Genomic DNA, 15,233 nt, shown 5'->3' with positions numbered 1-15,233 from the left:
GATAGCAAGGAGTCGCCGGCTTATGAGATATCTTCCAACACGTAGAGCATGCGCCGGAATTCAGATTTAGACTCATCCTGTAGGAAAATTCGTAGATTGCGGAGTTGCCTGGAAGCACGCGATGGGAGTCAGATTTCGACGTTGTTCATCCAACTACGAGCGCGCACCTGCAGCGCGGACAAATTTTTTACCACGGAGTGCCACTAAGTGGAGGAGACCGATATCTATCTAGCCGGAGATATTCTACATACCGCGCCGCAAAATCAACACATGTGTTGAGCGTGGGAGAGCGGTGAATATGGCGTCCTAATCGAGTAAGTCTTGTGCGTCGCCGGGAGCATGATACTCGAGGCAGAGTGAGTTAGGAAGCAGAAAAGAACAGATCTATGTTGAAACAAGGACAGCCTATTGTTGATGTGAAGTAAGGTCTTCATGCCACAGATCGTATGCTATCAACGATAATTGTAGTGTAAGCAACTGCGCCTCGGGCTACGAGTAGAAGAGAATAGAAATTGGCTTAACTACACCACCAGGCGACGCGGGTACCGGGCGGATACTGGGTCCGAAAACATTTGGCCGGTAGTTAGCATGTAACCGCCGGTTACATATCAAGCATATAGTCCGTAACTAAACTCAGCTAACCATCCGGTATATGGTTTGGATACCTGGTGTTTACCTACTGTTAGTTAATTTGTAGTCATCCACTAGTTACTTTCTATGTAGCTGGCGGTTACCGGCTGGCGCCATGGTACAGTTACCGGGTGGGTAACTGGAATTGGGTAACTGGTGGGTACCCAGTGTCAGTTATCCGCTGGGTACCCATTGGGTAACTGTGTGGTACCGGCAAGCATCCATGCTGTACGACATTGCCTATCAGACTACAATATTTTCGGTGTTGATGGTGCAAATCTGTCAAGATTTCCTTAAGCATGTTCATAATATCTCTCTCAGCCCATGCCGCTGTTGCTGTTGCCGTCGTAGTACGCGTGCGTACAGTCGGCGGGGGCGGGGATTCGGCGCGCAAATATTGCTGTCGCTGTCGCTGTCGGCATCATGTTTGAGTCTCCCTCCCTATGCATGCTTCTCAAAAGGTCCTCCATTGGATGTTTGGGTTTCAATGAGGCCAATATTTACCGGCAGGCTAAGTAAATATATTAGCGCAGCTCGTATGAATTCCTCCGAGTGAGTGATTTAGGGAAGAGATATTATTAGTGGGACCTGCAAGAGGTCCCTCCTTATATACTACACCAGTAAACTAGTCCAGAACATACTACATAGTTCTCGTAGCTACTGTATCCTTCGATGCTGAATAAGATATCGGGGAATATCGCCCGACTACCTGGATGCTCCGGATTGACTAATAAGGTCATCCCGAAGCCTCCAACACTCCCCCTCAAGCCGGAAGCATCCCAAGTTCCAATGTGAACTTTTGGTGCTTAGGCTTGGGTAGGGCCTTAGTAAATACATCTGCTACCATCTCATCTGTAGGACAGTAGCACAATTGAATAATACCATTTTCCACCTTTTCGCGCACGAAATGATTCTGCACGTCAAAGTGCTTTGACCGCGCGTGATACTGCGGGTCGCGTGCTATCGCGATCGCTGCCTGGTTATCACAATAAATTTCTGTGGGTTCTTCTTGTGCAAACCCGAGTTCTGCCAGTAAGTTTCGCAGCCATATTGCTTGACGTGTCGCGTGCGCGAGTGCTGTATACTCGGCTTCTGTCGAGGATGTTGCCGTTGTTGTTTGTTTCTTCGAACTCCATGCTACGGCTCCACCTCCCAAGTAAAAGACATGACCCGAGACTGATTTTCGGTCATGATCTGATGCATAATCCGCGTCCGTATATCCTCCTATTATATTTCCGTTCGGCGCGTCCGAATCGCGTCGCGTGTACGTGACGTGCAAGTCACGTGTTCCTGCGAGGTACCGTAGAACGCGTTTTGCCACTGTCCAATGGACAGGTCGTGGGCACGCTGTATATTTGCTCAGCGTTTGCACAGCATAGGAAATATCTGGCCTTGTTCCCACTGCTGCGTACATCAGCGATCCCACCATCGACGCGTAACCTCCCGCCAAACGGTCGTCCGCCTCCTCGTTCTCGTCCTCTGCCGTGAACGCCACATTCGGATCGAGCGGCATCCCTACAGCGTTGGCGTTCTCAAGCTGGTATCGCTTGAGAATGCTCTCGATGTAGTGCTGTTGCGAGATTTGGATTTTTCCCGCTTCCCTATCTCGCTCGATTTCAATCCCAACAATTTTCTGCGGCTCACCAAGGTCCGTGACTTCGAAGAGGTCCTGCAGGTCGCGCTTGAGCTCCTCCATGAGCTTCGGAGAGTTGGTGAATAACAGTAAGTCATCCACCCATACCGTGATAATCTGAACTTCTCCTTCCTTTCGCTCCCGCAGGTATACACATGGATCTGCCTCCAGCCGCTTGTACCCGAGCTCCGTCAGCTCGCGATGCAGCTTGCAGTTCCATTCGCGCCCGGACTGCTTTAGTCCGTAGAGCGTCTTGCGGAGTCGACAAACGCGTCCACTTCCGTCATCGAAGCCTTCTGGCTGTCGCATGTAGATCTCCTCCTGGAGGTCTCCATTCAGGTAAGCTCCCTTAACATCCATCTGGCCTATTTCCCAGTTATTAACTACTGCTAATGCTAGGATGGCCCTGATGGACTCAAGACGAACTACAGGGGCAAAGGTTTCAAGGAAATCCATCCCTGGGATCTGTGAGTACCCCTGTGCCACCAATCTGGCTTTGTACTTGACAACCTGACCCTCCTTGTTGGTTTTCCTCTGGAAGACCCACTTGCAGCCCACAGCATTTCGATCTTTTGGTAAGTCTTGTAGCTCCCAAGTCCCCATGCCCTGCAACTGATCATATTCCGCTTTTACAGCCTTTTCCCATTCTGGCCATTCCGGAGAGGCTTGGGCCTCCGCGAGGCTTCGCGGCTCATCTCCCGCACTCGCCGTTCTGTCGCCCGATGCCAGTGCTGTCGCATACAGCGCCTGCGCGATCTCTTCAAATTCTTCGGGCGTCACGGCGACTTTCGCACTCTCACCAGGTGCGTTCTCTTTCGGCACTCCCGGCGGCTCGCGCGACTTCGCGGGCTGCGCGCGGGGGTTATCCATCCTTCGATAGTCGTGGTCCTGCGTAGCGCGGGTCGTACGACGAAGAGGGATCTTCGGGGGTGCAGGCAAGAATGTCGGTCGCTCTCGCATGCTCTCCTGTATCTCGGGAGGTAAGTCTTCCTCTGTAATGTAGTTTCCATCGTGTTTCTTGTTAGACTGATCAGCTTTGACAGGTACTGATGCTGGTTTTGATGCAGATGTGGGAGGCTGCTGCTTGACAGCTCCCCCTGACTCCCCCTCAAGCGGCAGCCTGTCACTGTCATCAAGCTGATGTACAGGAACATTGCTTGCTGGGTTCGGGGCATCCACGAATACAAAATTTCGCGAGACTCGGATCGAGCGCGCACCCACATCGTAGTAGCGCACGGCCTTCGGGCCATCAGCAAAACCTACAAAGGTGTGTTTCTTCGACTTTGGCTCAAGTTTCGAGAGATTCTGGCCTTCCGTCAGAATCCAGACATCTGACCCAAATTCTCGTAGGTGCGCGACATTGGGCTTCTTGCCCGTCCACGCCTCTTCCGGAGTTTTCCCGCGCAGTGCTTTCGTCGGCGCTCGATTTCGCAGGTATGCTGTGTATGCAACAGCTTCCGCCCAGAGGAAGTTTGGAAGCTTCCTCGCAATCAACATTGCGCGAGCAAGCTCCAATAGCATGCGATTAAATCGCTCAGCTACACCATTCTGCGAAGGTGAGTATGGTGCTGTTGTTTGCAGCTCAATTCCTTTCTCACGGCACCACCCTTTCAGGTTTTTATTGATGTACTCGGACCCATTGTCAACACGCACGATCTTCGGCAGGTGCCCGAAGCGTCGTTCAATAAAGGTGAGGTATTCTTTCAATTTTTCAAAAGCCTCACTTTTATGTTTCATGAACAGGACTTGGCACCTCCGCGTGCAGTCGTCCGTGAACGATATGTAGTAACGCGATCCGGCGATCGATACTACACGTGCGGGGCCCCAGACGTCACTATGCGTCAACTCGCCTGGCATCTGGGAGTGGTCCTCCGCCTCCTTCGGGTATGCACGACGCGCCTGCTTAGCTTGTATGCAGGCTTCGCACTGTGTCAGTGGCATCGAGTTTTCATCAACGGTGAGTCCCTCCACCAAGTTTTCCTTGTAGAGCTTCTCTAACCCTGTGAATCCCAGGTGTCCATATCTCCGGTGCCACGACTCCCACGAGTCGCTATCGTCGCGCGCAATGTTCGCGTGCTCTTCACTCGGCATAGCAGCCTTGGCCCGCATGTTGAGCAAGTACAATCGGCCGACTTTTCGGCCTTGCGCGATGATGTGGCCGCTGCTTTCTCGCAGCATTATTCCTCCGGCACCGCCATCAAAGTGTCCACCCGCTTCATCCAGGCGGCTCAGCGACACCAAATTATTTGTCGCTTTCGGTGCGTACAGGACATCTTTCAAGCAAAAAGTACATGTGTTGCCTCTGATCCTGCTATTGACTTCCACAGTGCCACGCCCGAGAGCGCGCACACTCTGGTCTCCGATCCTGGCAATCGAAGAGGCCTCAAGCGGCACATAGTCTGTCATCGCGTCACGAAGGTTCGTAACATGTGATGTCGTTCCAGAGTCAGCTAGCTAGTCATAACGCGAGAACTGACTACTAAATTGTTGCCCGGCACAGGTTGCCTCGTCTGTGCGGAACGCGACATCTCGCAGCACGTCATTTGTTGACTGTGCCTGGTTCGTGTGCGCCTGCGCACGGCCTTCTTTTTTACTTCGCGGTCCCTGACCCGCCTTGTTGCCACCTTTCGACCAACACTCATGTTGAGTGTGTCCACGCTTGTGGCAATTCCAGCACTCCGCGTCGGACTTCCTGTCCGTTCCGCCCTGTGCGGTATTCTTTGGCTGGGTCCACCGCCCGCGTGCTGCCAGCGCAGACTCGTCGGCACCGCCTTTCTCTCGCCGGCGCCGGTATTCTTCGAGCAAGATGGCTATCAATTCATGCGATGTCGGCAACTTGTCCTTCTGGCTTGTTGCACCCAGGTACGCAGATGTGAACTGGTCCCAAGACTCCGGTAACGATGTGATCAGGATCGTTCGAAATTCGTCATCCGACACCTTGCTACCCATCATGTGTAGCTGCTCCTGTGTCCGGCGGAGCTCCGTGATATGCGCTGCGATATCGCTGCCTTCCGTGGCAACTGTGCGATAGAATTTCCTTCGGTACGCCATTATCCCCAGTTGTCCACTCGCCTCCTTTACTAACTTCAATTGGTTCCACATCTCCGCAGCCATTGTAGCATCCGCAATGTGTATCATCTGCGAGTCGCTCAACAGCAGCTCGATAACGGTCTGGGCTTTTTGATCGCCCTCAACCCATTTCGTGATCACCGCCGTTTCTCCTGCCGTTGGTGTTGTTGCATTTGCCGGCTTCGGCTTCTCCGATGTTCCATCGACATATTTCAAGACACCGCGCTCCCTCAAGATCGCCATAGTACGGCGCTTCCATGGGAGCCAGTTGTCATCGCGAAGTTGCTCGATTCGGAACAAGGACGACAGGCTGTCACGAGATTCGGTAGTACTCGACATTGTAACTACCGATAGTCAGAGTGTGTAACAAGTAAGTAGAAGCTGGTAAAGTATAAGCTATAAGCTAGCGGGGCTCATAACCTATTAGCGCAGCTCGTATGAATTCCTCCGAGTGAGTGATTTAGGGAAGAGATATTATTAGTGGGACCTGCAAGAGGTCCCTCCTTATATACTACACCAGTAGACTAGTCCAGAACATACTACATAGTTCTCGTAGCTACTGTATCCTTCGATGCTGAATAAGATATCGGGGAATATCGCCCGACTACCTGGATGCTCCGGATTGACTAATAAGGTCATCCCGAAGCCTCCAACAAAATATAAGACGTAAGAACGAAAGCAGAACTTTGAATCCGACGGGCGGCGAGAGCTCCCGTCATTTGTTGTGTTTTGTTTGGCTTGTTGAAGATCAACATGGGCGTTTGGACTTAGCAATTTCTCACTGGTACTGCACGCGCGTTCTCGGTCGACCTCTCTTTCCTTGCGATGTTTGATCTTGAAGGTATGATATTCCCATATTTCTGGAAGTGACATCATCTATCCCAGCCGAGCTGCATTGACGTGCAGAGTGCAAACGCGAGTGGGGAGCAATGGGAAGGGCGGCTTGCGTGAGGCTTAGCGTGACTCGGCTTGCAAATTTGCTACTGGTGAGCTCCTGAAGTACCTTTACAGTGGAATTTCTCACAGGATGGAACCATAGCTTGCAGCACCTTGCTGGCCTCTGTGAAGCTCGAACCCCCTGCTGCGCTCCTCCCGCCATCCGGGGCCGCCAACGTGCTATCGCTCTCACTTGCCTTCCAGCCCATCCTATCTACCTTTTAGTTTTCTAACCATGTATTTACATGCTGTGTATTCCTGTACAGTACTGTAATGTAGTAATATTGTGCAATTATATGGCAGTGTAACCTGCCTCTTGTGATCCCCTGCCGGGACCACAGGTTGCGTGCTAGACACATGCGAGTTGCTCAGCGGATACCGACACGGTATACAGCTTCAGTTACCCGCTGGGTAACCAGAGCCAGCTACCGGTCCGGTACCCAGTGGGTACGTTATGTATATCCCCGGTTTACTTGCGAGATAGCCATCATTGGTTAAACTACAGTTAACTATATTATTTACACAGTGGGTACTGTGTCAAAACCCTCTGGTGGGTACCCGACGGTTATCCACCACGTAACTCCGGTCCTGGTCATCCGTCCGGTACCCGGCTCATCTGGTAGTGTACATAGAAGCCTGTTGAGCTCCTTATATACTGTAAACTAAAAGACTAGAAACTACCAGACTGTTCTCGAGACATTGTCCTTACTAATCCTAACCCTACGGACCTTTCCCGAACCTTTCCGTAGATGCCGGATTGCTAATCCGCACACCTCCAACATGTAGGCCGTGAGTAGTCGTCGCGTCACCGCGCTGCCAGTGCCTACCGACCGGCAACAATGGGTTCAGGTTGTACCGTATTATATGACCAGCCAGATAATTTCTACCTCGCCGTACGCAAGCTTGATCAGGAATAATCAGAGTGGACCAGAATGCCAATCAGCAGCAAATGCGACAGACATCGGCTTATATTCTAAGCAAGAACACATTGGAATACTAATAGTACAGAGGTTACACGCGCGAAGGCCACAAGAGCATAGGTATCGATGAAAATATCTTTACAGAATCAGAGCGGAAAGTTAAGACGACGAGAGCAAGAGGACAAAGGAGAGCACGTTCACGAGTAGAAGATACGAAGTACAGCTGACGGAGACGGCGTGAGTAGAAGAGAAAGATCCGCAGCGCAAAAAAAATGAAAGCATGTATGTCAAGGAAATACAGAGATCATAGAGGGATCCGAAAACTCGACGAGATGGGAAGACGAGCACAGAGCGCGCTTATCAACGACGAAGGGCTAAGCAATGATGAGACCACAGAAAGCACGATCCGTGACATGGTACATACCTTCACATCGACGGTATCAGCTGGAAAATCAGAACAATAGTATCAGCTTACATAGATCAAGACAGAAGGCGGAAACACTTACACAGCTCTCTTAGACGCGGAAGCCATGCTGGAACGACTAGACGGAGGCGTAGTGCGCGTTTCCGTCACACCCGATGCACCAGCTGCATCTTTGGTGTATGCCTCTTGAAGCTGTGCAAGTTTCTTCGCCATCTCGGCATTCTCCTTGGCCAACCTGTCTACCCTCGCGCCTGCTCTCGCGTTCTCCTTCGCCAACGTGTCTGCCCTCGCGATCTTCTCCTTTCTCAGCCTCTCCGCTGTGTCCGCTCTCGCGTCCGCCATGTTCGCCCTGGCCGTCTGATGCGCCAACTCCTCCGGCCATTTCCCAAAGTACTTCTGTGCACTCACTATTTCTTCCCTCTTTTTCCTGAAGTCGGCCCGTATCTCATCCGCATCAGCTCTGATGTCCGCAGGACGAACAATGGTAAGCGATCCAAAGTGCCCTATTTTCGAGCGCTGAGGAACCCGAGACTGAGAATCGTCCTGCACAATCTGGGATTGAGAATCAGACTGCGACTAACGAGGGGAAGAGAATGTCATTTTACCTGAATATTATCCTCAGACTGAGCACCACCTGCCTGGGGGGGAAGAGAACGAGGCTCAACCTGGATATCCTCCTCGGGAAGAGAGCGAGGCTCGGCTTGAGTATCACCCGCGGGCAGAGCATCACGCACAATCGGCACTGTGCGCGTGCTGTCCGAGTTGATATTGATGTTGTCGCCCGTAACCAGATTGTACACTACGCCGGCAAACCAATAACAGTTAGTCTCGAAGGCATCATACTTCTCCTTAATTTTGTGAGCAACAAAACAAGCCGCAAGGAGGGAGGCGACGGATTCTGCACGCTCTTCCGGCGGCACTGTGTATGAGCCGTGTACAGTAGACCTGGCAGTGCGACCGGCGAGGTAAAGCAGAGCGCCACGTTTTCGTCCCATAAACAGAACGTCATTGGCAGGAGGAGCAGCAGTACTACCGGAAGAACCCAATGCGGCGTTCAATGGCTTCGCGGAAGCACCCCGACCAATCCTCGCTCCTTGGCGCTCGACCAAGATAAATCCGACCTCCTTCCCAGCAGAGTTAACGACGGTACCGATTAAGAACTCGTGTTCGACGCCTTTGTCGTGCTTGTAGAATTTAAGCACGCTAATGTACAGGTCGCGCGCGAGCCAGCCCCGGTGTTGGTAGTCATTGATGACAGTATCGACGGGAAGGCCTATGTAAGATACGCGTTCCTTCGAAAAGTTGTCGGCCCAGGAGTATTCGGGAGGCTGGTCGCTCATGAGTCGTCTGAGTTGAGAATGAATACGGTGGAAGGTAAGGATGAGAGAAAACTGGAGGCCCATGCCGGAGGGTGTAATTCGTTCTTTAATACCTGAGGCCTGTAGAGCGAGAGGAATGCGGCCACTGAGTAGAGTGGAGTGTGGCTTAGCAGCGAGCTCGCGAGCGCTAAGTCAAACTAGTGCTTACTAAGCGAGAGGAATAGGCGCCTTAAGCGCCAGCCTGTTCCTGCACCTACAGCCTCTCACTCCTTTTCATCCCACCCACCTCCCCTTGTTGATTCAAGCATCCTAGCGGTGGTTAGCCGTGTTCTCAACGACTTTCCGCCGCTTCACGCTCAAGATGGATTCCGCAAATCTCTCCGCTCAGGCTTCCCCACGCCCCTCCGCTGCCGGTCGCCCGCTGACTTCTCGGGCCGTCGCAGTGCCGTGAGGCGCCTATTGCAGCCTGCTCCGAGCTTGAGCCGCCGCCGGAATCCACCTCTACCACTTGAAACCCGCGGCCTTGACATATATCGGTCTATCGATGCAGGGGGGCAGAGGGGACATCGCAGGGAGATGCAGGGATGAAATATAACTCGGTGAATCAAGATATCGACGAGGACCCGGGCAACTCCACCAAAGCCCTCTCCGGAAAATCGTCCAAAATCGCCCTCAAATATGCAGAATTTCGGGCCTCAGATATGCTAAGTCGAAGAGGATAATCACGCAGTCACGCGTAGTCACAAGGTACGTCACGCATTTTTTTCCGCGACCATCATATCTGGGCAGCTGCAAAGGGTAATTTATGCTATGATTTCCACAACAGTATCATGTCTTCTGGCATTAACTGTCATACAATGAGCTACATTCCAGCCAAGAAGTCCGAGGCACTGTATAAATAGTGGTATGTACCCTCCAACTTCGCTGCACAGTCCCAAATATGCTAAGTCCGGATAAGGTTTTTGGTTTTGGAGGCTCTCCGAGGGCCTAAAATATGCTAACCCGGAGAAGTACTTGGCTGTTTTCGGCCTCTCAAATATGCAAAGTCCGGAGAGGGCTTTGGTGGAGTTGCCCGGGTCCTATCGGACGCGCCCATAGAACTTCGGTCGCCGTCCGGTGCAGTCTTCCTAGAGAACGAACAGCTAGGGAAGAGCTAACTTGGATTGGTGAGCAAGTCGTCGCCACTTTAGGTGAACCTCCCGGCTAAACCATCTCATTCGACCAAGAGAAGACAGCTGCGACGGGAGGCGCCATGTGAAGCGTGCGTTTTCGGGGAAGTGTGGGGGAGGGCGTCTGCCGATTGAAATCATATAAGTCGACGCGCACGACATGCGCACGAACGATATTGAGATTGCAGAGAATAAGGCTAGTGTTTCCTCATCGATAACATCACGGAAGTATGGACTCATCTTGCACGAGCCAAGGGTACGCCGCGTATCGGTTTCATCATGCTGTACCTTATCGTCCGAGCAGGATAATTCCAGAGAAATTGATACGGCCTCGAGCCGGTATGTGGGAAGCGCGCGACGTGAGCGAGACGGAAATCCTCCTGTGCAAGGCACCTGGTCGCGATGTGGACAATATCGCCGTCGTGGAATACGACCGAGTCAAGGATATCATATCCAGATACTTCAGGTGCGGCATCGCCGAGAGAACTGTTAGAGGCAAGTGATACATTCTAGTGCGTCCGTTGACGGAGCGGTGGAGGTAGCCAAACTCCGAGGACACGCGTGTACGCAGACTCTGCAGGGTTTTGGCGAACCTTGTACTGATAAGAATACAGAGGTCCCGCCAATCACCCTCAGTAGGAGGATCGTCTTGAAGGGCAAGGTGCAGGACACGGAATCGGCTGATCAAATGTGCAAGGACGACGACGGTCACGGTGCTGCAGGCGTCTCCAGTGAGTTGCAGGCGTGTCAAATGTAGAAATGCGTCAAGGCGTTGCAGCCGGGTAGGTAAAGCTGAACCGAATGCAGTGCGAGAAGACCAGCGACACACTCGCCAACGTGCGGTGACACTGCATCACTTGCTCTCAGATAGAGCCGCTCCAGTGTGGTCAGGTGTTGTAAGGTCCAGGTCAAACAGGGAGGGAGATCGTGTAGGCAATGCACATGACAATGCAACAAGACACTTGAGTGTTACCACGTCCTTCAGAAGATTGTCTAAGATTGGGGTATGTGCCACTGTACGAACATGTCCAAGCCTCCGGCTGAGAAAGTTTGGCCCACGTGGCCGTGGCAGTGAAAATAACAGAGGAAATACAAGAATGCAGCTTATCATCCAATCCAAGTGACGAGGAGTCCAACGGAAAGTGCTTGGTAGTAAGGCTATCAGTGGGGAAAAGGATGGAAGATTCCGCCATAGAATCGTATGCACAGGTTCCTTCAGCGCTCTGGAGGTTCACGCGAGGCGAGAGAGCGAACGAAAACCATCATCGCTGTCCCGGGATGATCTCGAGAAGCCTGTGGTCACGACCGCATTGAGGAGAATGGTGGATAACTGTGAAGACGTAGTTAAGCAGCTATCGATGCGCCGGTAATGATCATCGGTGGTTGGTCTCTTGGCTGAGAAGCAGTGTGCAGCAAAGCGGCTCATCGGGTTCATCATCGATAATATCCGTTTGACACAATAGAAGGGGAAATATAAATGCTGATCAGCAGTCATCATATGCGCATACACGCAAGAAAAGTACTATGGAGATGCTGGTGCGGGAAAAAGAGGGAACTGAGTTGATCACGGTTGACCTGCCAATCACTTCGGAGACGCACATACAGTCTGCATTCCCGATATATGTGAAAGAAGAGAATTACTCTGTTCTGAAGAAACTGACAAGTGACGGCAACTAGCCTCAGAGTCCGATAGTATTCCGCGATGGGAGTCAGATTTCGATGTTGTTCATCCAACTACAGGCACGCACTTGCGGGACGGACAAATATTTTACCGCGGAGTAGCACTGAGTGGAGGAGACCGATATCTATCTAGCTGGAGATATTCTACGTACGGCACCACAAAATCAACAAATGTGTTGAGCATGGGAGAGCGGTGAATATGGCGACCCAATTAAGTAAGTCTTGTGCGTCGCCCGGAGCTGTGATAATGATACTGCAGCACACGAGGAGAATGCGGGAGGAAGCAGAAAAGAAGAGATCTATGTTGAAACAAGGACAGCCTGTTGTTGATCTGGAATAAGGTCCTCATGCCACAGATCGCATGCTATCTACGATAATTGTAGGACGCAGTGAGTAGTCGTCGCGTCCTACCGACCGGCAACAATGGGTTCAGGTTGCACCGTATTATATGACCAGCCAGATAATTTACACCCCCCGCCGTACGCAAGGCTGATCATGAATAATCAGAGTGGACCAGAATGCCAATCAGCAGCAAATGCGACAGACATCGGCTTATATTCTAAGCAAGAACACATTGGAATACTAATAGTACAGAGGTTACACGCGCGAAGGCCACAAGAGCATAGGTATCGATGAAAATATCTTTACAGAATCAGAGCAGAAAGTTAAGACGACGAGAGCAAGAGGACAAAGGAGAGCACGTTCACGAGTAGAAGATACGAAGTACAGCTGACGGAGACAGCGTGAGTAGAAGAGAACAGCGTGAGTAGAAGAGAAAGATCCGCAGCACAAAAAAAATGAAAGCATATATGTCAAGGGAATCCAGGGATCATAGAGGGATCCGAAAACTCGACGAGATAGGAAGACGAGCGCGGAGCGTGCTTATCAACGACTACAGGCTAAGCAATGATGAGACCACAGAAAGCACGATCCGTGACATGGTACATACCTTCACATCGACGGTATCAGCTGGAAAATCACAACAATGATATCAGCTTACGTAGATCAAGACAAAAGGCGGAAACACTTACACAGCTCTCTTAAACGCGGAAGCCATGCTGGAACGACTAGACGGAGGCGTAGTGCGGGCTTCTGTCACGCCCGATGCACCAGCTGCACCTTTGGTGTATGCCTCTTGAAGCTGTGCAAGTTTCTTCGCCATCTCGGCGTTCTCTTTGGCCAACCTGTCCGCCCTGGCACTCTCTTCCTTTCTCAGCCTCTCCTCTTCCTTTCTCAGCCTCTCCTCTGTGACCGCTCTCGCGTCCGCCTCCTTTCTCAGCCTCTCCTCCGTGTCCGCCCTCAGCCTCTCCTCCTCCGCCCTGGCGCTCTCCTCCTTTTTCAGCCTCTCCTCCGTGTCCGCCCTCAGCCTCTCCTCCTCCGCCCTCAGCCTCTCCTCCTCCGCCCTGGCGCTCTCCTCCTTTTTTAGCCTCTCCTCTGTGTCCGCTCTCGCGTCCGCCATGTTCGCCCTGGCCGTCTGACTCGCCAACTCCTCCGGCAATTTCCCAAAGTACTTCTGTGCACTCACTATTTCTTCCGTCTTTTTCCTGAAGTCGGCCCGTATCTCATCCGCATCAGCTCTGATGTCCGCAGGACGAACAATGGCAAGCGATCCAAAGTGCCCTGTTTTCGAGCGCTGAGGAACCTGAGACTGAGAATCGTCCTGCGCGACCTGGAATTGAGAATCAGACCGCGACTAACGAGGGGAAGAGAATGTCATTTTACCTGAATATTATCCTCAGACTGAGCACCACCTGCCTGGGGAAGAGAACGAGGCTCGAGCTGAATATCACCCTCGGGCAGAGCATCACGCACAATCGGCACTGTGCGCGTGCTGTCCGAGTTGATATTGATGTTGTCGCCCGTGACCAGATTGTACACCACGCCGGCAAACCAGTAGCAGTTAGTCTCGAAGGCATCGTACTTCTCCTTAATTTCGTGAGCGACAAAACAAGCCGCAAGGAGGGAGGCGATCGAGTCTGCACGCTTTTCCGGTGGCACTGTGTATGAGCCGTGTACGGTAGACCTGGCAGTGCGACCGGCGAGGTTAAGCAGAGCACCATGATTTCGTCCCATAAACAGAACGTCATGGGCAGGAGGAGCAGCAGTACTACCGGAAGAACCCAATGCGGCGTTCAATGGCTTCGCGGAAGCACCCCGACCAATCCTCGCTCCTTGGCGCTCGACCAAGATAAATCCGACCTCCTTCCCAGCAGAGTTAACGACGGTACCGATTAAGAACTCGTGTTCGACGCCTTTGTCGTGCTTGTAGAATTTAAGCACGCTAATGTACAGGTCGCGCGCGACCCAGCCCCGGTTTTGGTAGTCATTGATGACAGTATCGACGGGAAGGCCTCTGCCTTCCTTCGAAAAGTTGTCGGCCCAGGATTGTTGGGGAGGCTGGTCGCTCATGAGTCGTCTGAGTTGAGAATGAATACGGTGGAAGAGAGGGATGAGAGAAAACTGGAGGGCCATGTCGGAGGGTGTAGTCTGTTCTTTAATACCTGAGGCCTGTAGTACAGAGCGAGAGGGATCACTGAGTAGAGGCGCTCAACCTCGCGGTCACGCCGCTCCGCGATCGCCTCGTGTGTCCGGTGCCTATCGATTCCATCGTCACCGTGCTGCCCAACAGTCTTTTGTCTGTAGGACCGTCGGTCCTCTTTACGAGCGCTCTTCCTGCCGTCGCTGCATTGGCCCGTTGAATCCTGCCCGCCACATTTATATCTCTTATTTTTACTAGAACATAACTAAAGCGAATTTTTACTGCTTATTTTTCTCATATTTACTAATGTATCTAAGGCTGTGACGCGCCCAACACGGACCCACAATTCTAGCGCTTCTGGAACAACATGTGGTTGTGGCGCGCTGATGAGAACTGACAATTCTACCACTTCAAACCCGCGGCCTTGATATTATCGGTCCATCGATGCAGGGGGGCAGAGGGTGAGGACATCGCAGGGAGATGCAGGGATGAAATATGACTCGGTGTAAGAGGATCAAGATATCGGACGCCTATAGAACTTCGATGTGGTTGTGGCGCGCTGATGAGAACTGACAATTCTACGACTTGAAACCCGCGGCCTTGATATTATCGGTCCATCGATGCGGGTGAGGACATCGCAGGGAGATTCAGGGATGAATTATGACTCGGTGTGAGAGGATCAAGATATCGGACGCCTATAGAACTTCGGTCGCCGTCTGGTGCAGTCTTCCTAGGGAACGAACAGCTAGGGAAAGAGCTAACTTGGATTGGTGAGCAAGTCGTCACCACATTAGGTGAACCTGCAGGCTGAGCCATTTCATTCGGCCAAGAGAAGACAGCTGCGACGGGAGGCTCGACAGTGTTACTCAATTTGTGATATATGGACTGGTCTCCTAAGATACCACAGTGGCACTGTATGGACGGGCGCAGTACATATCGTTCTCAGGGAGAAAAAATCATGAATCAACCCACAG

The 15,233-nt window shown here is 52.0% G+C and overlaps 4 protein-coding genes across 4 annotated transcripts; 1 reads left to right on the top strand and 3 right to left on the bottom strand.

The window, feature by feature from the left end:
• Positions 1-1,393: 1,393 nt before the first annotated feature.
• SCP_0400350 (hypothetical protein) lies at positions 1,394-5,671 on the bottom strand (the record flags this gene model as incomplete). Its single annotated transcript, XM_027756776.1, has 2 exons — positions 1,394-4,662; positions 4,741-5,671. 2 exons carry the CDS (start codon positions 5,669-5,671, stop codon positions 1,394-1,396), a joined length of 4,200 nt encoding a protein of 1,399 aa, XP_027612577.1.
• A 1,957-nt stretch (positions 5,672-7,628) lies between these two features.
• SCP_0400340 (hypothetical protein) lies at positions 7,629-9,015 on the bottom strand (the record flags this gene model as incomplete). The annotated part of the gene is made up of 3 exons (XM_027756775.1): positions 7,629-7,632; positions 7,695-8,155; positions 8,218-9,015. The coding sequence occupies 3 exons, from the start codon at positions 9,013-9,015 to the stop codon at positions 7,629-7,631; spliced, it is 1,263 nt and encodes a 420-aa protein (XP_027612576.1).
• Positions 9,016-10,441: 1,426 nt separating this feature from the next.
• On the top strand, positions 10,442-10,603 carry SCP_0400330 (hypothetical protein; the record flags this gene model as incomplete). Its single annotated transcript, XM_027756774.1, has 1 exon — positions 10,442-10,603. One exon carries the CDS (start codon positions 10,442-10,444, stop codon positions 10,601-10,603), a length of 162 nt encoding a protein of 53 aa, XP_027612575.1.
• Positions 10,604-12,745: 2,142 nt separating this feature from the next.
• Positions 12,746-14,252, bottom strand: SCP_0400320 (hypothetical protein; the record flags this gene model as incomplete). Its single annotated transcript, XM_027756773.1, has 3 exons — positions 12,746-12,749; positions 12,812-13,449; positions 13,503-14,252. 3 exons carry the CDS (start codon positions 14,250-14,252, stop codon positions 12,746-12,748), a joined length of 1,392 nt encoding a protein of 463 aa, XP_027612574.1.
• Positions 14,253-15,233: the final 981 nt, after the last annotated feature.

Source organism: Sparassis crispa, assembly GCF_003851025.1.
Source record: "Sparassis crispa DNA, contig_000003F, whole genome shotgun sequence".
NCBI classification, from domain to species: domain Eukaryota; kingdom Fungi; phylum Basidiomycota; class Agaricomycetes; order Polyporales; family Sparassidaceae; genus Sparassis; species Sparassis crispa.
This window is presented reverse-complemented; position numbering and strand designations above follow the sequence as displayed.